Here is a 26411-nt window from a genome sequence, read left to right as displayed (position 1 = left end):
TTTCTCAATGTCTTGGACATGTGTGAGACAGTTACATTTCAGCTGTAAAAACAGTTTGCATCATCATGTGCTCATGACTTTATATAATGAAATAAATTTTTTTTCTTTTGTAGGTGTTTAGCATTTTGAAGTCTTCAGATATCCAACTTCCCATCCCTATTGCACAAAACCGTTTATGCACATCTTCAGCAGCAGCTGAGCATGAGAAATGCTTTGAAAACATGAAGAAAATTTGGTAGTTATTCAGAAATACATAGAAAACATATAAATCTGGTAGTTATTCAGGAGAAGTAATGGTGATGTGGCAGATTTAACTTGGAGCTTGGCAACTCCTACTGCACATATTCATGTCCACTCTCACACAAAACTTAAATTAAAGAAACTAGGAACACAGCAAGTCATTGACTTCTTCACTGAACAAAAACAAAGTCTTTTGAAGATACACTATCAAATGATAACTATTGAAGTAATATGAGAGTCTAACCCTTACAGTGTTCCTGCGGTGTCTAACCAATAAATAGTAAAAATCTTATAAACAATAAGGAAATAATGATGACATAAACCTTAACACCATAATTAGAAAATGAGGTATTTTTTTTTACTGATTTGCTTAGATTAGAGAATCAGTGAACTTATTATTGTCATGATCATACAAAGAAAAACACACTTAAAAATATTCTTGTCTCAGATGGGCTTAATTGCCATGTTTGCTTTCCAGTTTTTATAACTCACACTTCAAATCTCCAGGGGAAAAAAATGCTATAACAGCTGTTGATTTGTATGAACTAACTTGCAAAAATGTTCTCCCTCCTATCCTTCAGGGAGAAGTCTTAGTAAACATGAGCCAGGGAAAAATACTCCCTTAGAAAAAGTCATCTTCGTGGCAATCTGAAAAACTGTCCGTTGTGAAAGGAAGTCATTTCAGCATTATATTTTTTTCCCTAAAGGGTAAATCTAGTCATGGTGAAACCAGACAGACCACCTGAGAGGACTCCAGTGCCATTTCTCCCTCTCTGTCAAGACTGTACCTCTGAAATCTGACTGCCAAGACATTGCTGGGGCTAGGAAAGTTCCTCTATTTGGCCTGGCCTGGCCTGCGTTTGCTGAACACTGCACACAGCTCAGCTCTGGCTACCTGGCTTCTCTTTCTGCATGGACAACTGTCGCTGACAACCTACTCAAGATCTGCAACTCCCTTCACATACACTAACACTCAGCTGTACACAACACCTTCCAGCTAAAACCACAGCTAAATGAAAGACAAATGTTGGCAATAAGTAAGGACAGGACAGGACAGGACAGGACAGGACAGGACAGGACAGGACAGGACAGGACAGGACAGGAAAGGAAAGGAAAGGAAAGGAAAGGAAAGGAAAGGAAAGGAAAGGAAAGGAAAGGAACCCACAACTCCGTAGTTTTAAAATTTGTTTTTCCTTCATGTTTCGATAAGTGTGTAAACATCTGGAAGACCTCTTATCTTCTGATTTAAAAAACAGCTTTTCTTCTGGGAAATGAGTCTACCCTCAAACTACAAAATTTCTCTGTTGAGAATTAAGAAATTAATGAAACATTAAAAAATATATATAAAAAATTAAACTTTACATTGGATGTTATCCAGCAAGAGAGTTACACTAGTGCATTAGTAATGCAGAGGAATTCTGAATCTTTTCCTCATTTCTATTACGGTACTTTTTCCTACTGGCAATATATCATTATTTTATAGGCAGTGAGAAACTTCCATGTCTGAAAGTGCTAGGAACTGATCCTAACTGTAAATTTCCTACCATGTAAACAGTGACAAGTGAAATAGATAGGATCTCAAATGTTTTTACCAAACTGTTCTTTCACAGAGAGAAGCTTCAATTGGCTGAGCTTTCCAACCCTGATGCTCAGCATGTCAGCATTATACACTACTTGTTACTGACCAGTTTCTTTCATTGTGCTTCTTTCTTCTTGTTTGGCAAGTGCTTTGAGACAAAATGTATGTTTGGATAAAAGGAAGCAAGTTGTCCACAGCCTTTGAGGCTGTGGATTTTTTGTGTTATAGTGAAAGCTGCATTACATAAAGGCAAATTTTGCTGAGCTGTCAAGAAAATGAGGAGCAGTAGATAAAATCCCAATTTCTCTCAGTGTCTTAACAAAGCATTACTACAGCAGCGAAAATGTGAGAGAGCTACAGCTTACTAATGTGCCTTCTAATAGATATGACTGTAGTATTCTTCTAAAGCAACTATAGTGCCCTTCTGATTCCAGGCAAATTTTGACGATATTCTGACATGCTGTAAGGCGGCTTCTGATGGGATTTGTTACCAAGCAGTTTATAACTAGACTGTCCATAAACTGGAAAAAATAAAAAATTAAAAAAAAAAATCATAGTAGCAGTAGTTATCCTTTTGTCTGTTTCAGTCTCTCTCTAACAGCGGTGGAAATGATTGGGGCCATTAGCATTCTGATGAAGAGAGGCTGTGACAAAGGCTGTGACTACAGGGCCTCCTGACTCTTCTGCGATGTTGCCAGTGATGTAGAGGGGACTGACTCCAATTGCACCATTTTTGAAATAGCCCTAACATGGTATGGAGAAAACAGACAGACGGGCAATTCATAATGCGGGCGTAATGTTCTTAGTTTTGCAGCGTTAGCTTTGCATTTTATATGGAAGAATGATACCAGGTGAGAAAATATTTCTCTTCATGCAGGGATTGCAGATATTTATGTGCCAATTTATATATGTTTGTGTGTTTGTTTAAAAAAGGGCAAGCTACATACAAAAGTGATCACATCTTATCTTCTTTCTGCATGTTTCCTTGGCAGGATTTGAAAACTTCATGCAGGATGTACTGTGGTGCTTTAGTCAAGTAAAAGGAACTATTGATATTGGGGTGACGGAAGGTAGGTTTATTTTTCCTTTTTTGTTGCCGTGATCAGAAGACCTTGTTTGTCATGTACTTCTTGCCTCAATCAATGTGCAGGGTGTTTGTATGCATGCTGTTGGGTGAAACTGCTGGCAAAGAGACAAGTTACAGTTTTTTTCTCTTCTGCTTTCATTATGTATTTGTGCATTTAAAGAGATGAATAACTAATATTAGCTATTGCTTGAAATATTTGTTTGAAGGCATTTTGGTTTAACAGTATCAATAGTCTTTAAAATAACTTTTCCTTGGCTTTGAGCTTTTATTTACATGAATGTTTCAGGGAATTATGAGACAGCCTCTCCCACCATAACATCCTTTATAGGAATCAGTTGGGTTCTGTTTCTGGGTGACATAAGTATTAACTTGCTGCTTATTCTTGTATTGGGAGTTAAAATAAATTGCACTGTGCACACTTACACAGATAGATATCTATGTAGGAGGAATTAGCACAGGTGGTTGGGGGATTTATGAGTCCAAGACATCCCCCTTCACACCCAGAAACGTTCAGGGTGATTTGTGTTCCTAAATCACTTAGACATTTCTCTTTCTGCAAGCGTACCCATTCTGTGTTTAGCCAACACGTGGATTGCAAAAAACATGGACAATTGATAAGAAATAAATCCATTCAATTTTCCTGCCCTTAAAGTTGAATATTTTCATGTTATTCTGTTCCTCCTATAGGATCACTCCTCTGTGTTTAGCTTCATGCTGGGTATTTTCCTACATGTTCTTATTTTCATCTTCCATTCTTTTACAGCATTGATTGTTAATCCATTAATTTATTTCTCCCCCCATTTCACATTTTGTTCCCTGTATGTACTTTAACCCTCATAGATAACTGAATTCTCTATCACATCCCTCTTCTCCTAACCCTCCCAGTACAGGCAATGGTTTTGTGCTGTAGAGTGGCCAGATAAACAATGGTGAAATTCTGTCTTCCTATGTGCAGAGCACTTATCAACTAAAGGCTATAAGCTGAAGGAATCCAGAGACATGATGGCAAGGAAAGGCTCCTGCAATTTTTTCTTGGGGTATCTTGGAGTCACAGAACAGAAGAAGCTAATAGATAATACTTTAAAGGCTATATTCAGTGAAACCCATAAGGAAAAAGTCAAATTGGTCTTTCAGATCTCATCAACATGTACAAATGGCCTCACTGTGACTGAGCAGAAAGTTCTGGAGAACATTTTATATATGGGTTTGAGTTTTCGGCTGTTATGCCATTTTTGTTTGTGTTTGTATGACAATATGGGCATGTATGTGTACAGATGTACATATACATAAATTGTACCATAAATGTATGTTGATATCACAGATGCCTCCACTTTACCAGAAGTTCGTATTTAACTTGTTAGCTTTATGCTAGTGTTTATGGCACATTTCTGACTTTCAGGACTCTGGTTAACATCGAAGCATCCTGAATTTACAATTTAATTAATGATTGGAATGCCTGAAGCTGTGTACAGTAAGTTGAAAGGAGATGCTACTATTATGTTTATGGTGTTCTGCATCTTTAAATTTAGAAAAGCCTGCCTACTTCAGCTGGATGCAGTGTCATTCTGCCTTTAAAATGTTGCAGAGAATAATTCTGTATGCTTGCTCTTTTCCATGCACACATAAGCCTACACAAACAGAGATACCCACAAACTTTATAATTTTGTTCTTTTCTTGTTTGTTGCTTTCCTTGTCTTTGAATATGGTATCATAATGTGTAGTGCTTGTCCTGATGAAACCAGTGATTTAATGGATTCTTTAACTCTCTAACACAACTGTCTGGATGAATGAGATCTTTTATGCATAGATGGGAGGCCTGGGACATCTTTCAGCTGCTCGAACAAACACAGTGCTTTCAATGTTAAATGTGAAGTAAATGATGTTGCTGATTCTCTTTGGTATGCCACACTGCTTTGGCTATATTTCGTTACTACTAACAGGAAACCAGTTTTAGAGATCTTGCCTTATTTTGATGTAATGATAAGTAGCAATCAGGTATAGACACCAGATTTGTGCAAATTTAAGAGGTCAAATTTCCTCTAGTTTGCTTGAGCCTCAAGATAGGCAGTGTAGAACTACTACTGTTGTGAGAATACAACCATACGGTTGGTGCAGGCTTTATGACTGGCATGCAGGCATTCAGCACTTCAATCTTTGTCATATTAAGTTATTCAGGTGTAAAACATATATACAGCAAAGTTATCAAGTGGAGAAATGCCGCATAAACAGTAATGGCTAGATTAAAATGATCCTAATGCAGTCAGATGTTTTACCTGGTGTCTGGAATATCATCAGGTCCTAGCAAGCTGCTGTGACCAACAGCCATTTCCAGTGCACCTGAGATTTTTATTACATCTGCTTCCAATTGTCTGTGCTTGCCATATCATCCAAAGGTATAAACAATAGCTCCAAATGAAAGATCTAAATGTTGCATGACTGTTAGCAGGCTCACCAAGCTGATTCAGAGCCTGGCTTGTGTTCTTACATTGTGGTTTCATTTCTGTGTTGCTTGCTAATTGAGCTTGAATAAATATCCTGGTTTTTGCATGTGAAATGAAACTCAGTTTGTTAATGGAACATAAAAACTGACTATAAATATTTAAATAGATCAAAGCCACAATAATGATTGCCCTTCTTCTGTACATGATTTTAATGAGGTGGAATTAATCTGTTTCTTGGGGAATGTTCATATCTACTTTCAAGTGGAAAAAATATTTTTTTTCCTGTCATACAATGGGAGCTATTTACATCAATATGGAAGAGAGGCATAGCATTTACAGACTTCAGTCCTACATGTAGGTCTCAGATATGGCTTCTATTTCAAGCTGATTCTAAGTTTCTGAGTAAACCTTAAGCAAGTGAATGCACAGCTCTGTGTGGATAGAACTTATTCCAGAGCCTCTGGAATAACCTCTGACTGCAATGTATCTGCTTGCATAACTAGATGGTAGAGACAGAAACTACAAGGATTATATATATGTATGTGTATCCATATATATATATATATATATATACACACATATAGATAGATCGATACAGTTAAGACAGACATAAAGAGAAGAGAGATACAGGGTTTTAGAAAGAAATGTAGTCCTCCTCCTGAAGCTCTGAGAGTGACCAAGGAAGCAGAGCTAGGACAAATCTTTCTGGGCTCTTAAGCACAGAGGCAAAGAGAGTCCCTTTCTGGTCAGTTGAGGGATTTGGACTGGCAGTCATTTTTATTCTCCCTTCCTGAAACAGGAGACAGGTCAATACCACACAATTTATTTAAGTTCCAGGGGTGGAATAAACTTCTATCCCTCTGCTACCACAGCAAGTTACACGAACTCAGTAATGTGACTGTGAGGTACATATACAAACATATAAAGGTAGCTGCTGCCATGAACAGTGCTTCATAAAATCCTGTCTCTTTTACCTTCATACCTGTTTGCTGGAATGGATTTGTGATTCACAATAGTAGTTAATCTGCAGCCTTCACTTTTGTGTGATGCAACTGCAGTGAGCTCTCCTCCCTAAGCAGGAAGGCTTTGCATGGCTTGCAGCCCAGACCTGCAGTTTTCCTTACAAGTCCAGAGAGGGTATTTTGAATAAAGAGAAAGAGATTAAAGTGAAATGAAAAGCTTTTCTCTTCACTGCCACAGGTGCTTTGCATCTCTCCAGTAAAAACACAGTTGTGCTGTCATCTGATAATGACAGCAAGATTAGACTGCAGCGGGATGATGAAACCAAACAGCAAACTGACTCAGTGCTCAACAAGGCAACAGTGTTGAGTGATTTGGTCCTAAAACAAAATACTTGTCCATAGAGTAATTAAACATCAGAAAAACAAGATACTTGAGCATCAGCAACTATCATGTTACGTCCTTCCAGGCTGTCCTCTTGATATCATGATATTTTCCACTACGTGCACCCGAGCAGGCTGCTCCAGAGTGGGTGCTGAGTTTGGAGTGCACTCAGCTGTGAAGTATTTCTGCCCTAAAAACTGTGTTGCAGCTGCAGAAAACATGAGAAAGATTGGTTTAAAACTCCTTCACTTAAATAGCACAAGTCTGACTGGGTACTGGGGAGTGTGGGTTAAGGGCACTGCTACAGAAAAGTCCAGAATATAGTAAAAGGCATTTTTATTGGACGGCTCAACTGGTATTCTGTGGCTTCCCAGTGTGGTGCTGGGTTTTTGCGTTTCTTTTCTTTTTCTTTCGCATCTTCTGGTCACTCCCTGCTCTCAGAATACGTTAGGAATGCGGGAGGGCTGAGCGAGACTTGTCGTGAAGCTGCCAGGCTCGGGCTGCTCTGACCCGCCGGGGCAACGCGTCCTCGGAAAGCAGCGTTGCCGTGGAAATCCCCGGGTGTGGGAACCGCTCGGCTGGGCTTCGCTCCTGCACGGGGCGAGCCGCGGCGCCGAGGAGCGCTGACGGCCCCGGGCTCCCCGGCCGCCCGCTCCGGAGCGCCCGCAGCCTCGGCGGCGATGCGCCCGAGAGCGGGCCCCGAGCGGCGGCCGGCGGGGCGCTGCGGAACGGCGCCGGGCAGCCGCGCGGGGCCGAGCGGGGGCAGCCGCCCGGCCGGGCTGAGTCAGCAGCGCGGCCCCGCTCCGCTCCGCGCCGCTCCGCCTCGGGGCCGGGGCCGGGGCCGCGGCGGCTCCGCCGGGCCGGCAGCGCGGGGCCCTCTCCCCGCCGGGCAGCCGCCGCGGCGAGCCCGAGCCCGAGCCCCTGCCCGTGCCATGTAGGCCGTCTGCAAACCGGAACGATCCTCATGGCTTGAGGCGGGCTTGCCGCAAGTTTTCCGTTTATTTGTAGTGATTTTCTTTTTTAGCCTTACATGGTGTTCTTACCCTTTTTTAATTACCGTTTTCGGAAGATGAAATGCTTTTCTCGTTACCTGTCGTACATCTTCAGGCCTGCCACCTCCATCCTGTCCTGCAGCTGCCACACGGAAGGTACCGGCTGCCCGGGGCGGCGCGGGGGGGGCGCGGCGGCAGAAATCGGCTTCTGGCCGCCGGCAGCGGGAGCGGCTGTTACCGGTGCTGCTGATCGCAGGAGAAGGCTCAAACGGCGGCAGAAAGCTTAAAAGGCGTTCGGAGGCTTAGCAGAAAATGATTTTGTTTCTGTGAATACTTGTTTTACTATCAAGTCTGCGCTAATTTTGCAAACTAGCAAGCAGCAGGTCTGGCTTAAGGGAAGACTTTCTAGCTATTGCTTTACAAGTTTATGTAGTTTGTAATTGGGGTTCTTAATTCATCTGTATATTTCCAAGAAAATTAAAAAATAATTTCCTGCAGTTTCTGCATTTGGTTGTCTGTGCTATTTCATTCATTCGGTAAAGCCTGTTTTCAGGTCTCAGCAAAACAGCTGTGCAGCTCTTTGGGATAAATGGGGTGTTATGACAGCGCTTGAACTTGGTGTTTGGTGGGCAGGAATGCAAAGTATCAGGTCTACATCTCGCTGAGATTTCAGTGACGCTTCTCGCATAGGGAGTCCTTTTTCATGCTAATGTATAATCTGGTGTGATATGACTGCATGCACATGTGCTGCGTGTGAACGATCAGCAGTTCTGTGAACCATCTAGTTAGTTCCCAACAGGGCTGCAGGATCAATGCTACTTTCCTAGACCTAGTCACAGCACTTTCTGTCACTTGCCCTAGCCATAGTTAGTATGGGGAGATAAACCCAGTCACTGACAAGTCCCTCTTTACGTGGTGCTACCCATACCCAAGGTACTAAGAAGAAATTAGGAGTCGAATCCTATTTTAAGCTACACATAGATATTGGCCAATGTTGCTCTGTGGACGTTGTGTGCTGTCTTGTGCTTGAAGATGAGCCTCATGGTGCTGTCTTTGCTCAGGGTACCAGAAAGTGGATTTAATCATAAATATTCTCCAATTGGTTTATAGGGATCTTTAACCACTCAGATGAGGGATTCAGAGCCAACTTAAGTCTTTAAACTCTTTTTTTTGTTCCTCCTTGAAAATTTGTCAAGAGTATTCTTAATATTTAAGTATTGAATTCCTTGTTGTGAAAGGCTTGGATAATAGAGAAAAGGGGCAGAGTTTGTGGGTATTTGCATTTTGGTCCTAAGAAGAGTTCCTAATGTTGCTTTTTGTAAATAACTGTTGTCAAGTGAAACTATTTTTATGGGTGCCTTGAAATGCATTCCGTGTTTCACACACTGGAGTATTTCAGAAGTCTTCAATTTTGATGGTTGAATTAGATATTTCTCTGTGGTGTTTGGTAAAACACTACATCTGAAAGATGTTTCAGCTTTAATGCAGCGTATGTAGGATAGATACCTCTGTCAAGAGCCCTTTTCCTTTCTGGGCGGCGCGCCATGTGCCGTCCTGTGTGATTGCAATGACTACTTGACACCATGTTATTATCAGTTATTTACTTAAAAGATTCCTGTGAAATAAATTGGTGTATAAATGAGGCTGTTGATCTGCACCTACGTGGGGGAGTGTCTCTCGGAAGGGGGGGAGATCTTCAGGAAGAGTCTGCTCTGCATCTTCTTTTCAGTTAAATCATGATGCAAGTTCTCTGTCAAGAGGGAGGGCTCTGGGGAGGTGCTGGACAGCTGTGGCAAACAAGAAATTGCATGTATAGTCTATCTTAGGGCATGTGAATTAGCAGCTTGAAAGCAGCTCTGGAACAGATCTCTCTATACTCAAATAGGTCCATGGCCTGAGTTTGTGTCTGAGAGAGTTTTGTGTAGACAAAGATGAACACAAGGGGAGAGAGGAGACATCTGATGAGGATTTTACTGTTAACTTGATATACAATATACATATGTTGTGCATCTGAATGTGATTCAGGTGTGCCATGCCTTTGCAGGATCTCCACTTGAGCCACCTGTTTTCTGGGAAAGATGATATGAATTCTGACATTCAGCTTGATTTATTTAGCCTGTCTTATTTACTCTCTTTGAACACCAATGTTGAATTTACAGCTCATAAACAGCAGAAATAATTATAGTCTTATCCTTTCTGTGTCTTAGCTACCTCAATGAACAGAAAATTTCCTCCTCCCCCCAATAAATAAATAAATAAATTTGTAAACCTGATAAAAGCAAAAGAAGGAACAATGGTTAAACGCGATATAGTGAACAAACAGAAATTCTGTTATAAAAGCTGTAGCTGTTTTGATTTTTAACAAGGAAAAACAACCTTCCCTTCACTCAAATTTCAACATACTTATTTGGCTATTTTAAGACTGTGTAGACTGAAATACCAACCTCATCCATGAACAATGTGAAAATCCAGATGAATACTGTGGGGATGTACGCTCACAATTGTTTTTTGAGATGATTGGCTTCAATCTCTGCCCAATGTGTGGATCTATCTAAAAAGAGGCATGGTGGGGAGTACCTTGCCTAGGCTCTTGATTGCTTGACTGAGAACGTTATCAGGCTGCAGATATGGAGTGGAAGGATCAAGCAGGCGGGACTGGGCATTAGATGATGACACTCCAGGCTAAATTATTATATCTATCTAGGTTATGTTTCAGTTTAAGCAGACAGTGTGGACTTGCTTTATTTAATTTCATCTGAAATCTGTTGGGGTAATTTGTTCTCCTTAGAACAATTCAGACTAACTCTGGAGTTCTTTCTTTGAAAAAAAGTCTCTGAAAGTTTCTTTTGTTTTCATTTTGACTTTGTCCTAAGGCAATGCTCCTTAAGATATCCTAAACAAGCAATTTTTTGATTGTTCTACTGGAATAAGTTGTTCAATGGAGAAGTGGACCTCATTGTTTTAGGGGAGGTCATATGAGAGTACTAAAAAGGAGAAAAAAAATCAAGAAAGAATAGCACACTGGCATGCTATCTATTCTTATCCATTGCAAACAATACATTAAAAAAAGAAAAACTTGTATAGAGCTATTTTTCATACCAATTATCAGATGCATATAATTAACTAAGGGCTAAACTGAGGTCTGGAGAGTTTAAATGGCTATGTTACAGGCTAAATCGCTAGCAGAACTGAGAAGACAATCCAGGGAAGAGTGTTTCTCCTCCTTCAGTCCTATGAGTGGCTAAAAAGGCCAAACGCAGAATGGCTGGGGTTGGAAGGGACCTCTGAAGGTCATCTAGTCCAACCCCCTGCTGAGCAGGATCCTCTAGAACACCTTACACAGGATGGCATCCAGGTGGGTGGACAAGAACGCTCTGTATATAATGTCCAGCAGAGCAGGATCTAGTGCTTGTACCTACACATTGGATTAACAAAGTTGCATTTTGGTATCTCTGGCTTGCTCTAATGGAGCACTAACATTCACAAATGGATGGGACTGTTTATGGGGGGAAGATGTGATGCCACAGTCAGTGGATTCAGATACTGCACAGGCCAGCACAGAGCCCAGGACTCTCTTGGCAAGTCTTTCAGCCAGGTTTTGCTCCAAAAACAGACAGAATGAACAGGATGTCAGCCTGTCAAACAGAAAAGGCTGCTTTGGTCATTCAGCCTGGCAGTGGTATACCTCAGTGTGTCACTCTGGGTACTTACCCATTCCTGACAAAGGTTTTCCTCTGAACACCTTTCTAAAGCCTGCTCTGTCTGGATGGAGGTCTGACAGTTAAACATGGCTTCTTGGAAAGGGGCATGTGTACTGTAAAACCACCACAGCATGCTGTTTTCCTGTAGAGCAGAACCAGCTTTTTCCTCTGTCAGGTTCGTGCAGGACCCATGATGTCTCTAATGGGTTTGTGAAGTAAATGGTGTAGAATCCAGTGCATGCCAAGCCTTCATTTTGTCCCATTGAACCTAGAAACCTGTAGCTTGGCTGAATAGTAAGAGTTTGACAGAATTTGAGTCAACCTTTTGGACCCTTTATGTTCATTCTGAACTGCGTTTGAGTGAGGAATATTGCTGTAGAAAAGCATTTCTTGATCTGCTAAGTTGCAAAACAACTCTTTGGGTCTACCTTGTTCTCATGGTGGTGTGTGCACTGCAAATTTATCCAAATATCTTTTGATATGGAATGTGCACTGTGGACTTCTAATGTTTATTATTTACTGAAAAAGGGTTAAACTGTAGAGTGATTAGTACCTTAACAGAACTACATATATTATTTTCATGTTAGCTCACAACTGTGGATGGGTTGCAGCATCTGGTAAACTTGGTATGTGTTCACAAAATAAATCACTTCAGAATAAATACAAATGCACTGATCAAAATAGCTGCTGCTTTTTTTTTTTTTTTTTTTTTTCAAAAACTGTCTTTTTTTTGTTGTTGTTATTTTTTCAACATGTTCAACCCAAGGATATCAAAGATTGTGTAAATCCTTAGCTAAGTAACTTTCAGGAAAAATGCCTTTGAATTACAAAAACAATATCCTTTCCTGCAGATGAGGAAGCAAGCACAAAGATGGGAAATGAGTTCTGAGGTCAAAATTGTCAAACTTTTAGTCATACATATGCTTATCTTCCAGAACTTAAATAGGAATGTATTTCTGTGTTCTTTTCTGAGCACAGTTTTGGAAAGTTGGCTTTTCTGTAGAAGTACTAATTCTTTTGAATGCTTCAACTGAAGTTCAGACATAATATTTAATTCTTAACCTTAAAACCTGTTAATGTGCTTAGGAGATCTTTAATTGCATTATTGATTTGACAGTCAGACCAACAACTTGCATACATCTCCAGTAACTTCCAAACTTTTTCCAATTGGGTTGACATTGGTTGAGCTGGTAGGAGGTCTGGAATCACTTTGTATTTGGCAGTGCTGGGTGTAGCCACTCTTTGCTGCAGTTGTATGATCCTAGTGCACCACTGTGTTAGTTTGGTGCAGATACAAATCCGCAAGCAATAAAAATGGGTCTGCTTTCTGTTCATTCACTAACACTGCAATTGATATTAAAAGATTAAAATGTAAATGATTCATATGAAAGACTTCATCTGATATCTGAATTTACTGTTACAGTCTAGATAGTTTTTTATTGTAGCAGAATAATAATGATGTAAATCTAATACTGCAATACTATAGAAATACCTCCTAAAAATCTGAACAAAGCAATTTAAAACATATATAAAAAATCATTTCAAACTAGGCTCAGAAGAAATATGTACTATAGGTTTTATATTATTTTATCAACTCTAATCATCATAACATTGTAATATGAAACTATAGTACTTCCTTAAGTTTCTCATGTACTTGTGCAAACTAACTAAAGAAGGTGTCTCCTGAACACATGTGAAGAAGTTAAGACAAAGGTTTGGAGTTCAGTTGGTGCTGTGAGTAGGCACAAGCAGTATTGATGCAAGCAATAAACTTAGTGTTTGCTCTGCACCAACAAATCTCAATTTTTCTTGATTTGAATAATTTACCAGGAGTGTGGCATTACTCTGCATCTCATGCCTGCACATTCTTTATTTGTACAAATAACTTAGAGTGACTAAATCAAAGAGCTTACTGGGAAAAAAAAAAAGTTGGGGGGGTAATACATTATGATTAGTAGAAGTGCAAGCACAAGGTTTGTGATTGTTAATAGGGAACTTTTATACCGGCTACTTTTCTTTTTATTTGTGTGGTAGGAGGGAGACAGTGTCACATTGTACTGGGGATAGACCTTTACTTGTTTGGAAAATAGAAAAAAATACAAATAAGAGACTTCTAATATACCCAAAACTGAGATGCACATGAAGGGTAAAGCAGACTTCTCTGTGCAGTACAATCAAGGAGTAGCCACCACTGGTAATGAAGGGTTTGGAAACCCTGCCATGCTTAATCTTAGCTGTTGTCAAATGCAGATAAGGGAGAAATAGTACAAATGTGACTCATGTTAGAGAATAACAAGTGGGCAAGAAAAAAAAACCACACACACACACAAAACAAACAACCCTCATGAATCACAGCTGCAGAATTGGAAAACAAAGTCTTTGCTATACAATTACCACAAAGCATTATCTGGGTCTGTCTCATTAGTTAACCTCTCTACTGTCTTTATTACGTTATCATCATGGTTGCAGTTACTGCCCTCTTAGCTGGTATCTGGCACTTCTATTAAATTAGTCATTTCATGGCTTTTCTGGGAGATGGCATTATTAATATTTTACCTATTCTGAACTATACTCATTGGGACTGCTGATACAACGGTCTGGATTTTTCCACATTGCCCTGAGATCAAAGTCTTGGGGCAGGGCTAGAAGAAAACATGGATAGGAGATAATGAATAAATAGAAGATAACTTCATAATGGTGTTTTTGAAGGGAATTTAAAAAAATGGTTTGAGAAGTCCCTTGAGAGTCACCTAGCAGGATTAACTGTACTTATTGGTAGTATTGATGTAGTACAGGGATTCTTATAAAATATTTTCATCCGTGGCAGATTTGGTTTGGAATCTTACTCCCATCCAGCTGATCCATAGGCCCTTGTAATTTAGCAATAAGTTAATAAATAAACTTGAGATTTTTTTGAATGGCAGGAAATATACAGGAGAAAACTGTCAAGTTATATTGCTTCTCTCTAGACTTCAGCAACAATAATAAGAGAGAATTATTGCAGTTAATGTGGAAACACAGAGCTGTGATAAAAGATTGGAGGGCTGGTAAGAGCTTGGGAGGTCTCTTAGTTCACCTTTGCAACAGATTCTAGTGAGGTAGCTACGTTTAATGGGTTCTTGTCAAACCTCAAAGGATGCCAGATAATTACCTTTGTAGGTAATCAGTTCTAGTGTTGAGCTGTTTTTATGCTTAAAGTTTGTTTATTGCTAACAATGCTTATCTGCAAGTTAAAGTGATATTAAGTCTTCACTACATAGTCTGCAGAAGAATTGTTCAGCGTTGGCTTTATCATAATGTATTTCATCTTGTTCAGTCAAATTCATAAGACAAAACTTTCTGAACTCTCTTATTCTTGCTGGTCTTTTTTATTCTCCTTTAATGCGGAATAGCCAGGAAGGGAACTGGTGCTGTAGCTAAGAACATCATCGGTCCCTGGCAGAGAGTATATCTTGCATGTTTACTGCATTCCAGCCTGCTGATGTGTTAGTGTTATGACCTGTGGGTCAATGGCTGTTAGCTCAAAATCCGTTTGTGCTTTTATATGAATCTGTCCCCTTACTTTGACCAATTTTCTAGGCACCATAGAGGAATTCTGGCTGAAGTCATAAGTTCCTGTGCTACTGAATATTGTTTGTCATGCACGGTCATGGCTATGTCAGATGGCACCCTAGACGGTGAGAAACAAAGGCTTGTTAGATGTTATGCCGTCAGCCTTCCTCACCCTCCTGAAAACTTTAGTAAAACTTTTGTCATTTTCCCTACTTTCTTCTCCTCCAGGGGTCATTTTCAGTGCACGGTAAGCCCTGCAGTGTTAACGCTTAGGATAAGAGCAATCAGAAAGCAAGCCCAAGACAAGGGATTCTCTTTGGAGTGGCCAGGTAGGCTCCGCAGGTACCTTCATCTGCTGTAGCTGCGTGCAGTTGCTGGAGTTGGTCCAGGTTTCCCAGCGGGCACAGAGTTGAGCATGGTGGCTGTGCAGGCTGGGCTCCTGGGGTGGCTCTGGGATCTGTAGTGGGAGCTTGTCCCAAAAGAGAGAGATGTGCAGCAGCTCTGAGTCCTTTGTGCCACGCTGGCACACACAGGTACCCTCCTACATCACCAGCACAGCCGCTGGCTGGGAGGCACTTTGTCACCTGCCTTCAACAGGCCTCTGGGGGGGCTCCACGTGTTCTGCTGTCACCACTGCTAACCAGCAGTGGCCGCTCTAATAATGCAGCTCAAACGTTTTCTATTCTAAGCCACTGGTCCTGATCTGTGCCTGCAGCTCTTTTTCCTTCTGAACAGTCACCCTGGTGAACTGCTCCAAGTGCAGAGCAGTCACTGTTCAAACATCTGTGGCCATAGTGCTCAAGAGCTGAGTGGGGGAAAGAACTGAAAAGGCAGTTGAATAAACAGATTAAAAAGTAAAAATAAAAAAATAAATCAATGGGATAAATATTATATATTTGAATGCTTCTTTTAAGGCCTCTGGACAATGGCTGGTCCCCGTGCCCAGGGAGGGCTATGCATGAGCCGCAGCTGCAGCAGAAGCACAGGGCAGTGTCTGTGCGTGGAGAGGGTGGGTGCCAGCCTGCAAAGCAGCCCTGCTCCCCCCGCTGGGTGTGTGGGGACAGAAAGTCTTTGTCTCTCATCCCTCTCAGAGAGGGCAGAGCCTGCTGGAGTCATCCTAAGGGGGGTACCAGGGTGCTGCATGTTTTGTCAGGCCAGTCCCAACGTGGTGCCCACTGCTGCTCACAAATCAGATGTAGGTATGTGGGGAGCTCTGTCGGTGGCAGTGAGCTCTCCTCCCGCCAGCAGTATAGGGTCTCTGTTCATCTTTCTAGGTCACACAAATACATTTTACAAGTGTCTATCCTGTGGTCTGTATTCAGTATCACTATTTTGACAAAGGCTGAGCTCTAAAAGGTCATAAAGCATCTGCTTTGGTGTAAGAACTCTGGAGCTAACTTGGCTGATTTAATGGGATAAATTAAAGGGAGTTCATCTGTTGCTTTAGGATTACTTTCACCTTCAACTCATTAATACTAAATATTTACATTATCCAGTGCTTGATTTATAAAATTTTCAATGACAAGGTGAGCAATAAGCACACACTTGAGTAATCAAAGCAGTTTATGAAACTGACTTTTAGCTCAAAATGACACAATGCTTTAGTGAAAAAAAAATACACTACATAATGAAACCAATTTTTACGTAGGCTATTTCCTGAATGTCTTGATACTTGCAAATTTCAGGGTCATCCAGAGAACAAAATATGACTTTATTATAAAATTAAAAGTTTTGAGACTATAATAATTCCCAGAATACTTGTGCGAATGGTTACCTGGCCTCAGAAAGGCTACTAAAGGATGTAGCAATTCCTGTGTTCAAGTATCCTTGAAGTAAATTTTCTTTGAAGCCTTTAAGAGTTCTCTGTTTCTTTACACTTATGTTTGTGCCCAACCTTTGCATTGGCATTTTTGGAGGCAGTAGCTGAGATGTGAAGGCCAGGGTGTTTAATCACTTATTGTTTGAACTGATTTTAAAGCTCAAAGGTGTGCTGAATAAGCTAGGGGGCTATCACTTTAGGGGGGTCTTTAACATGAAAGCTCAGCCAGAGGCACCTTAAAATTAAACTTTACATTAGGAAGCATCTATAAGCTGAGATTTTAGCCTCTGGAATGTTTTTGATTAATTGATGTGAAAAATAATAATTGTTTACTCATATGCTCTATAAGTCACCACAGATAATAAGTTCTCTTTTTATTAAGATCTGTGGAATAGGCCAATTTTCTGGAAGAAACAGCAATACCAAAGTGAAGGGGAAGAGTATGTGGCAGCTGTTTAAAGTGTTTTAAAGCCTCTGATCCTGGGTGTTTAAACCATCAGTTAAATGGAACCAGGTGGTAAACTGAGCAGTGGCAAACTTCTGTGTCCTCTTCTCTTCTTCCATATTGCCTCTGCAGAGGCACTTTGCAGAACAAACCTTGGTCTGGATTCTGGAGTGCTCTTGAGATGGCAGGGTTCCACAGCCAAAGGCCTTGGCCTACAGTGAACCTATAATGGCCAATTTTGTACTAGTTCAGTTCTGGAGGTGTTATCTTAAGTATTATGATGAATATTATACTTTAGGATTGGTATGTCAGTTTTGTTCCCAATGTGCGTACCACAAGCGTGTTTATTATTCTGGTGAGTCATTCTCGTGGCTTTGACTTGAGTTAATCAGGCACCAGCAGCTGGGAGCTTCACTGAAGTCCTGAATTACCCTGGCGTAAAACCTGCGTACATTATAATAGAAGCAGCTTTAATACTACAAAATGGTATATGCATTAGAGATACAGTAACGTTGTGTATGTATGGAGATATGTTTTGGTGTAACTAATAGTCTCTAATTACATGAAGAGAAGCCATTAGTTTAATGCTGATGGAGGAGAACACTGAGTTAAGATTGAGCTTTCTGCAGTAATTGCATTCCCTAATCTAGCAATTCTTTAATTTCTGTCCAAGTGTTTTATCAACCCTCGTTTTTTAGAAAAGAACATCAGGAACTGAGATTAGAGGAAGGTTATGTTTATCAGAATTTGCACCACATGCAGGAATCCAACCACCTGCTCTTTTCTTTCCATGACAATAACTGAAGTTAATTTTGTGCAGCCACTAAGAAATGGATTGTAGCTTGGCAAATTCCCTATCCAAAATATTAGGCACGGTGTCAACATGAAATATAGTATATGAAAACAGTTTCTCTTCCCAGAGGACCTAAGGCCTTGTTTCTTTTATGTCCATTTCCAGTTACTCGTTTGTGTTTACTCTTGTAGAGTTACAGTGCTGTCTGCGTCTTTCTGAGGTACCAGAGGCAGCTCTTGCCTAGCGCCAGACATGTGGTGAAAGAGGAAGAGAGAAAGGAAAGGAGCAGGGCCCTGCCTGAACTTCTTTTATGAAATGATCAACTTTGCCCAAACAGGATATGATGGGGGGCTCTAATAGCAGTTGTGCTGCTCACGAATTGGCAAGGTGCCCAGCTCCAGAGCTGCCAGGTACAATTATTGGTATTTAGACAAATCGGTGGTGCAGATGGATCTGTTTTCTGCATTAGGGATGGCTGGTGCACCTGCATTTTTGTTGCAATAACTCAGGAGCTGGAAATATACTTCCTTGGCTGTGGCAATTGCATTTGCTCTGCATTTTTTCTTCCTCTGCCCATGTCAAGGCCTCTTAGGGGTGGAAAAGAAAAAAAATAATTATTAATATATATATTCTTACAGGCTTTTACTTTGTCCTGTACTATCTTCAGGAATTTATAAAAGAGAAAGAAGGCTGTTGCTGCTGTCACAGATACAGGGCTTTATAGTTGTAATTATATACTTTCAGTATAATTTTTACCACAGAATGAAGGAAGATATTTTTTATCTGAATGGTAATACTCTTAGAGCCCTTCCAGTGGGGGGAAAAAGTGTGCAAGCCACTTTGAAAGATGTTAGTGTGTCATTAGGAACTCAGCTTGAAGTCTCTCTCCTTAATACACTGAATTTTGATGGGCAGAGAGTTGAAAGTGAGAAAAAGTGTTCTGGATGATTCCTCTGTGCTTCATTCACTGTTCAATTCCACACTCAAGCTCTTGGTGTCTCCAGGAGGAACAACACAGTACTGGTGCCGGGCTGTGGGTACCTGCAACTCCTTCCCCATGGCACTGAGGGAGGAGGCTTCCTTGGGGAGGGGCAGCAGAAGTCCTCCACCAGGTCTTCTCACTGGGCTGGGCAAAAGCAGAGGTTTCCCATGCAGGAGGAGGGCCAGGCCCAGGAGAGACTGTAACAAAAAACACTGGAATCTTTGGTCTGCTGGCTGCCTAGTATTAATGCTTCCTGCAAGCTTACACGTCAAACCAGCTCCAACAACATGGAGCACAGTTAAGAGCGTATTTCCAAGGCTCTAGAAATATTTCTGCTATGTCACTACAGATGGATTCAGCTGTAGCTTCCCAGTGTTCCTGTGTCATCTATATTTAGTTAGCCCTCAAATCAGCACAAAGGTACCTTCTGTCATCCTCCCACTCGGAAGAGACCTGATTGTGCAGCCCTGCAACCTCAGCTAGAAAGAGGAAAAGCAGCTGGCTGGGAGTCTGTGCTTCACTGCAGATCCATTTTCTCCTTCTGTGCACTGAAATGCAGTGAAGAACTTTTGGGGAAGGCAGGATGGTGAGTTTGGTCAGGGTGACTGACCTGTAAGGAAAAAGCAGGGAAGTCGTCTCTGTTTTTCTCACCACAACATCATGGTCCTGTGCCTTGGCAGGATTGCTGAACTTACTCTCCTGCCCAGTGGCCCCGCAGTGAGGGCACGCTTCCCCATCAGCATGGAGGCCGACCTTCAGCACTAACCCTAGTTACGGCCCAGGGACTATGATAAGAGCTAGAGGCGCGCTTAGCTACTATCCTGGGCTGGCAGAGCTAGATGGTAAATACCCAATAATAGACTGAAGCTTCTTCATTTTTGTGCTCTTTCTATTGAACCCCTCTAGGAATTTCAAATTACTGTGTTGGCAGAGTGCAAGAAGGGCCACAAGTCCAAGTATATTCACTCAATTAAAATATTCACAAAAGCAATAGTCTGAGATTTAAACTTCCTCTTCTGTGCAGGTGGCTTTGCTGAAGCAAGATCACCAAAAAAAAGTTTCAGAAATTACTTACGTGTTTTGATATTGTGGTGAAGATGAGCGGGTGTAATTACAATATACAAGACCATATTCTTTTTGTGAAAGGTTTGTATTACACCAGTGACTATTTTACAACAATATAAAAAACCACGATGCTATACTCTAAATGATTTTCTAATGTGGATTATAAAAGAAGAACAGGCAATCATAGACTGATCTTGCTATATTTGGGAAATAAATGCTTTGTCAGCTTTGATAAAGCTGCCTTTGATAAAGGCAGGAGTCAGCATAAACCCATGCTGATTATATCCTAGTTTTTCAGAGCAACATATTTGGCTGTTTAGAACATTTATTTAAAAATATTTAGTAAGGGGTACATCTCATTGCCTCTTTTTTTTTTTTTTTTTTTTTTTTTGGTGGAAATGGTGAGAAAGCCATAGGAACAGTCAAGAATGGTAGGGGAGAAGTCTGCTGTCATGTGCATTTGTTTGGCAGCATTCACTGTGCCAAACGTGGCTTCCTGCTGGTTTGGAGCAGGTGCTCCATGTTCGCAGCAGCGCTGCTGAGATCGCAGCTGGCTGCCTGCTGCCCCGGTCTGAGAGCTGTCACCTTGCACAGAGCTGAGCTGCTCCCTTTTTGTGTTCTGAGGGTATCTCATCCCTTAACCCAGAGTGATATGCAACTCTGGCATATGCTTTGGAGATGAAATTAAGCATGTTCTGGATGGGGTTGCAATGGTTAGTCTGCTGATTGTAGTAATTTTCAAGTTAAACACCTGGCTTGGAGCACAGCCTGGAGGAGTCATTCAGGTAGCTGAAAAAGAAATACAGTAGATATGACTCAGGCCAACCCCAGCAGAGCATCGCTGTCTGGTGCAGATAATATGGTGGATGTATTCTGTGTGGTGTCTCCACGTTAGAAACTCACTGAATCCCACAAAACCCATCTCCTAGAAGTTACTATAAAAGAGCCACAAGATGGAGATGTCACATCTCCCCATGTGCTGGGCGTGAGCTGATCATCTCAGTGAGCAGGAAATCTCTCTCTCTGAATCTATTGGCATGTGTTTCTCATGCACACAAGGATGAAAGCTTTCTAAGAGCAAGTGCAGTAAGGAGCTGGAGCTCAGCTGGGCAGGTGTTCGAGTAAAGCAATGCTGGGCTTTGCATGCTTCCAGTCAGAGATGTAATGGATGAGGTAATTACTGTTAATCAGGATGTCATCTTTTTAAGTGTTAGGAGATGTTCTTGGGTTTCTGAGCAATTTCTTGCTTTTTTTTTTTTTTTTTTTTTTTTTTTTTTCCCCAATACTTTTCTTCTTCATCTGTCTACCTGCAAGTTCTCTCCTGAGTTCTAACAGTTAATGAAATCAGTCTGTTATTTTCTTCTTTCTTCTGCTTAGGGATTCCATTACCTTGGTTACCTGGATACCTCTTTTGTGGACTCTGTCACAGTGATTTAGCTACTGTAACATCTCTATTTTTTTGTCTTTAAGTAGAAATCAGTCAATACCGTGATCTTATTAAACCAGTCACTGTCTGAGCAATGTTTACACCATGAGGTTTGAGCTGCAGTGCTATGAAAACTGAAATGACTTTGGGCTGTCATTGAGCACTGATTAATGGCCAGCAGTGTGCAGTGAGACGTGCATCGACCCCGGAGGAGGTCTGGGTGTGCTGAGGAGGCTGAGGTGGGTGGTAAGCGCTGCACCCCCAGCTTCTAGCCCAGCCCTGTGCCTGCCCACGGGGAGCTGCTGGGAAGCGGTCGCTGCCGTAACTCACACCAGGTCTGCTGGGAGCAGATGTGAGCTGGGGCATTAAGCCAGAGCGAGAAGAAATGTGTGTTGCTGAATTTTATGGAACAAGCAGTGCCTTTTTTGTAAAACACATTTTCATCTTTCTGTAAAGTGATTTAAAATAGTATGTGGTACTTTGGTACTTTGGTACTTACATGGCACTGTAAATGCACCCCCCCAATCACCTGTGATGTGCAGTGAGCGTGGAGGGACTTGGCCATCCTGGGGCAGTAAATCTTTGATCCATGGATGTGGACCAAGCATTCTGCTGCTGCTTATTTGTGTCTTAGGCACAAAGTCTCTATTGTCTGAAAGATCAATCAACTTGATCAAGATTATCACAAAATAAATCCATGGCAGAATCAGGAACTGGACCAGCATCTCTTGATTTCTTGTCTTTGTTAGACTTTTTTTTTTTTTTTTACTATGACAAGGTTTTTTGTTTTTTTTTTTTTCCTTTCCACAGAAAAAGGCACATGATTGTATCAAGCTGGAAGCTGTGACATTGAGCAAGTCAGAGATCAGCCCTGAGTGGCCTCTGGGTATGCGTGTGCTCAATTCTGGCTTCATTCCTTCTTCTTCATTCCAAGTAACTTTTATTTTTCCTCATGAAAATCTCTAAGCTGTGTTTGCTCCCTTATGCTTTATATAAAATGTACCGGAAATTCCCTCCATGCAAGCTTCTGTTCTAGTAGTACCTTGAATCAATTCCGCACCTTAAAGACAAGTGGTATTTTCACCCAAATAAATAGTGTCAGTTCATCTTGCCAGCCAGAGGCTGGAAGCTTGCCGTGTGCTGAGTATGAAAGGTGTGCCAAGTGCTCGGTGTTGCAGTGTGGTTTGGCGAGGGCTGGTGTGCTTCCAGGCTGGTTTTGCAGTTTCTGCATTTCTTCTTTCTTGTGGTGTCGGGGGTGGCAGGCATCTCCCTGAGTGCTCAGGTCAGCCCCCCTGGGGGCTGCAGAGCATGCAGGGTATGGGGGCAGCTTTGCAGGCTTCCAGGCTTGCTCCAGCAAAGGGAGCTGGGGGCCACACTACTGCGCAGGGCCTGGGGATGATTCCCAGGGCAGAGCTGACTTGTGGCAGCTCATGTGCAGTGTTAAATCCCTTCCCTTTGTGGCTCGTTGATTTTTATTTTTATTTTTTTTTTTAATTCCTTAAGCATAGAGGCTGGGCTTGCCCTCTGCAAATGGCACAACTGGCAAGGCTGTGACCTTGAGATGCCTTTGGTACCTGATCCTGGCCATGCCAGGGGCTGGACTTTCACCTGCAATGGGTATTCCTAGAGGTTTTGTCTCAGTCCAGACTAGATTACAGTCTTAAAAGCCAGAGCTGTTTTTGTCTGTTTCTCCCTGGCAGTTGTTGCAGAGGCTCAGGAGCAGTTTTGCAGGGACTTGGGCTATGGAAGCACTGGCACTGGAAAGGATCTTGCAGCTGCAGCAGCCTGCACGTGTGCAAGCCAGAGGGTGCAGTCTGCACCCTGCTAGGAAGGGGCTTTTTGGTAATGAAACATGTTGGTTGGAGAGATGTATTTGTTTGCTGGGGGGTGTCAATACAGTTGCACAAACTGGTATTACTTTTCTTTAACCTGGTTTCTAAGTAACATGCCCGAAGAGGAAATTTCAGAACAAAACAAAGTGGCCATTCTTGCTTTCAATAGCAGGTACTGATCAGAAGGCTCCCTTTTATTTTTGCTGTGTTTCTGCTTTTAAATTCAATGTTCCTCAGCTGATATGAAAGATAAAGCAACACACAAGCAGATGGCAACAAAACCACTGCAGTAACCCATGAAGAGAAACCATCAAGGTGCATTTTTTGACTTGCTGCCACATAGCTAGATGTTATTCCACTGTAACAAGCTAACTGACTGCTTAACTCAATAGCAGCTTAGGCTTCTTGCTGTCCAAACTGTTAATCAGAAGTCTTAAGTGATAGAATAATTGAAGGGAAAAAAAAAATAATCAAATAATCCAGTTAGGAAAAACAGAAACAACTTAAGAACAAGGGACTGGCATGTCTCTTGCTGGAATAAGGCAGCTGGGTTCCCGTCCGGAGAGTCCCCATGGACAGTCAGGTCTTCCGTGCTTAACATCACACTCTGGATTGTCTAAACTTAAAAGTCACCAAATTCACACTGATGAAATTTCATGCATATATGACTGAGAAACCCATGGAGAATATTTTTGATAGAAGGTTGTGGCCATATTTTTCTGGTGCATTTTTTGAGGGCAGGAGTGAAGAAAACACTGCTGTTATACCCTCATTTTATTCTTGTAAATTTCGGTGTCAGGATAATTAAAAATTGTAACCTCTTTGCTATAGTCTGTTAGCAGATGTATTGTGGGGTGTGGATAGACATAAAATAGACTTCTCAGTCAGTTATAAGTGACTGTGGTCAGGTGTGAGAATCAGGAGTGGAAGGGCTAAGAGAGATGAAGCATGGGAAGTGTTTCGAGCAAGCACATGGGAAACCAAGACCCGTAGGAGCTAATATTGGCTATTTGGGGAGGAGCTGGGTATGTAATCTCTTATCTCAGGACATCCTTCTGCAGCAGTACTGGTGTGTATTGCTACAGGTTAGGTTGAATGGGTTGCTAATGTACGGGAACTCATGATAACCATATGAAATGCGCTACTCAAATGCCTTTTTTCTTTAATTAGTGCAATTACTTGTTTTAGGTGAATAATTGTGGCAAGACTATGTACAAACTGGCATACAATTTCAAACATGTATGGAATGAAGAACAGTGTGCTCAGTGTTTTTATGCCTCAGTACTATGCTGAATGTCCAGAAAACGTACTAATGGTTTGTTGGTGCTCATGCTAATGAATCAATTACTCTTCATGCAAGAATGTTGCTTCCTTTAAATGTTCAGAAATCATTTAAAAACATGACAAGAATAAAATTAATTTTGTTTGTTAAATTGGATTAAAGTAACTGTATTCCCATATGGACTGGGGCAATTGGATTTAATGTTACTTTGCATATTGTTTCAGTCTCATCTTGGTGGGAATAGCTGTCTGTTTTAGGAAATACCTTGTTTGAAGGACAATAAAATCTTAATGATCACATTATCATGTTTCAACGTAGACTCTTTTATACATAATGTCATTCTGACCTCATTGCTTACATTGTTACTATATGTAATGCAGGAAATGGCTTTGAGTATGGTGAGTCTGTGTATGGGCACATGCATGTATTTATGTTCATGTGTAACCCATGTGGTAGAGTAGGCTGTTGCTTGATTCATGATTTGGTCAGGGCTATTAGATTTCCTTCCCTGAGGCATTTTATAATCTGTTTAACATAACACAGTCATTTGTCTTGTTTGCTGACTACTTAACAGATGGATTTGTGTTTTTTGTAATTACTATATGAACGTTAATAAGGCACAATAACGTGATATCTTTTATTAATTAACTATTTTCCAGGTTTGTTTTATCAAATGACATGAGGTAGATTAGATGTAAAAACTAGTGACATACAAATATTAGTTTTACAATGTTAGCATTTTGAGAAGTCGTACAAGACTTCTAAGGCTCCCCATGCTGTCTTTTTTTGTGGTCTCAAGGTGTTGCTTGTAATTATTCTCTAGTAGCGCAATTTCTACTTTCTCTCATTAAAAATTGGTCTCTCAGTGTAAGGAGAGAATAGACCTGGCCAATGTCCTAAAACATTCTCTATATTTATCCTCTCTGTGATGTTCTTCCAGGGCATTTATATCTTTATTTAATATTCACATCCTGTCTTTCCTTCTGGAGGTTTCCAAAAGTAGAAATCTAGGTGTAACAGTACAAACACTGAGTACCATATGGGAAAGAAAACTTCTCACGCTAAGGAATGCAGGCATTTTATAGAGCTATTGTGGTACAACTGTAGGCAAGAACATAAACATAAGCAGTCTTGTCCTGTGAAATAGTGAGAGGGTGGCAGATCAGTGTGGAAAACTGCAAGGTTGAGTTTCACAGGTGAGACTTTAGTCACTTGCAAACCTCATGCTAGGACTCTGAAAAAGAGGGATTCACTTTTCCTTTATGAAAGAACAGTCCCTCCTGCTACCAATGCTCATGGCTAACAAAGCTCTAAACGATGTAAAATATGTGGGAACACCAATCAGTCTAAATGTCACATTTTCCCCAAGCCGTTATCTTTATTGGAAGCACTTATTGGAGTCCTGTTGAGGAAGAGGTACAGCACCAAAAGCAGATAATCAGGGGTAGATAATCGCAGAACTCAAATGTTGGATTTCATGCATTCCCAGAGAATGAATGAAGTGAAAACATGGGAACAAATGATAGGGCTGTATCTGTGCCCACATGTGCCCGTAGGAGCCATGGACGGCTGAATTTGCTGACTGTCACTTCTTGTTACCTGTTTGCGGCTCTGAGTCACGGAGAAGGAGTACTACCATCTGAATTTAGGAGCATATGCATGTAAGTAATGTTGAACAGGAAAAGCATAATGTTTCTTGACCTGCCACTAATGCTCAGACACTTCAAACATGACCACAATTCAAGCTGAAAGGTTCTCTTCTGAAGAACTTAATTTTATAGGAGGTAACAATGATATGCAAATGTAGGTGTGATGTGAGCATTGTTGGGCT

At 41.2% G+C, this 26411-nt stretch overlaps 1 protein-coding gene across 2 annotated transcripts in view; it reads left to right on the top strand.

The window, feature by feature from the left end:
• Positions 1-2825: 2825 nt before the first annotated feature.
• The window catches only part of PPP2R2B (protein phosphatase 2 regulatory subunit Bbeta), a gene marked incomplete at both ends in the record, with an annotated part of 94111 nt that continues 70525 nt past the window's right edge, over positions 2826-26411 (top strand). Inside the window, one exon of one of the 2 annotated variants that reach the window (XM_084295274.1) lies at positions 2826-2889. In XM_084295274.1, the coding sequence (XP_084151400.1) occupies positions 2826-2889 (64 nt within the window). Of the gene's footprint in view, positions 2890-7703; positions 7840-26411 lie in introns of those variants that run through there. The other variant, XM_084295272.1, reaches the window with a different exon arrangement.

This window comes from Netta rufina (assembly GCF_964035555.1).
Source record: "Netta rufina genome assembly, chromosome: 14".
Lineage (NCBI taxonomy): Eukaryota > Metazoa > Chordata > Aves > Anseriformes > Anatidae > Netta > Netta rufina.
This window is presented reverse-complemented; position numbering and strand designations above follow the sequence as displayed.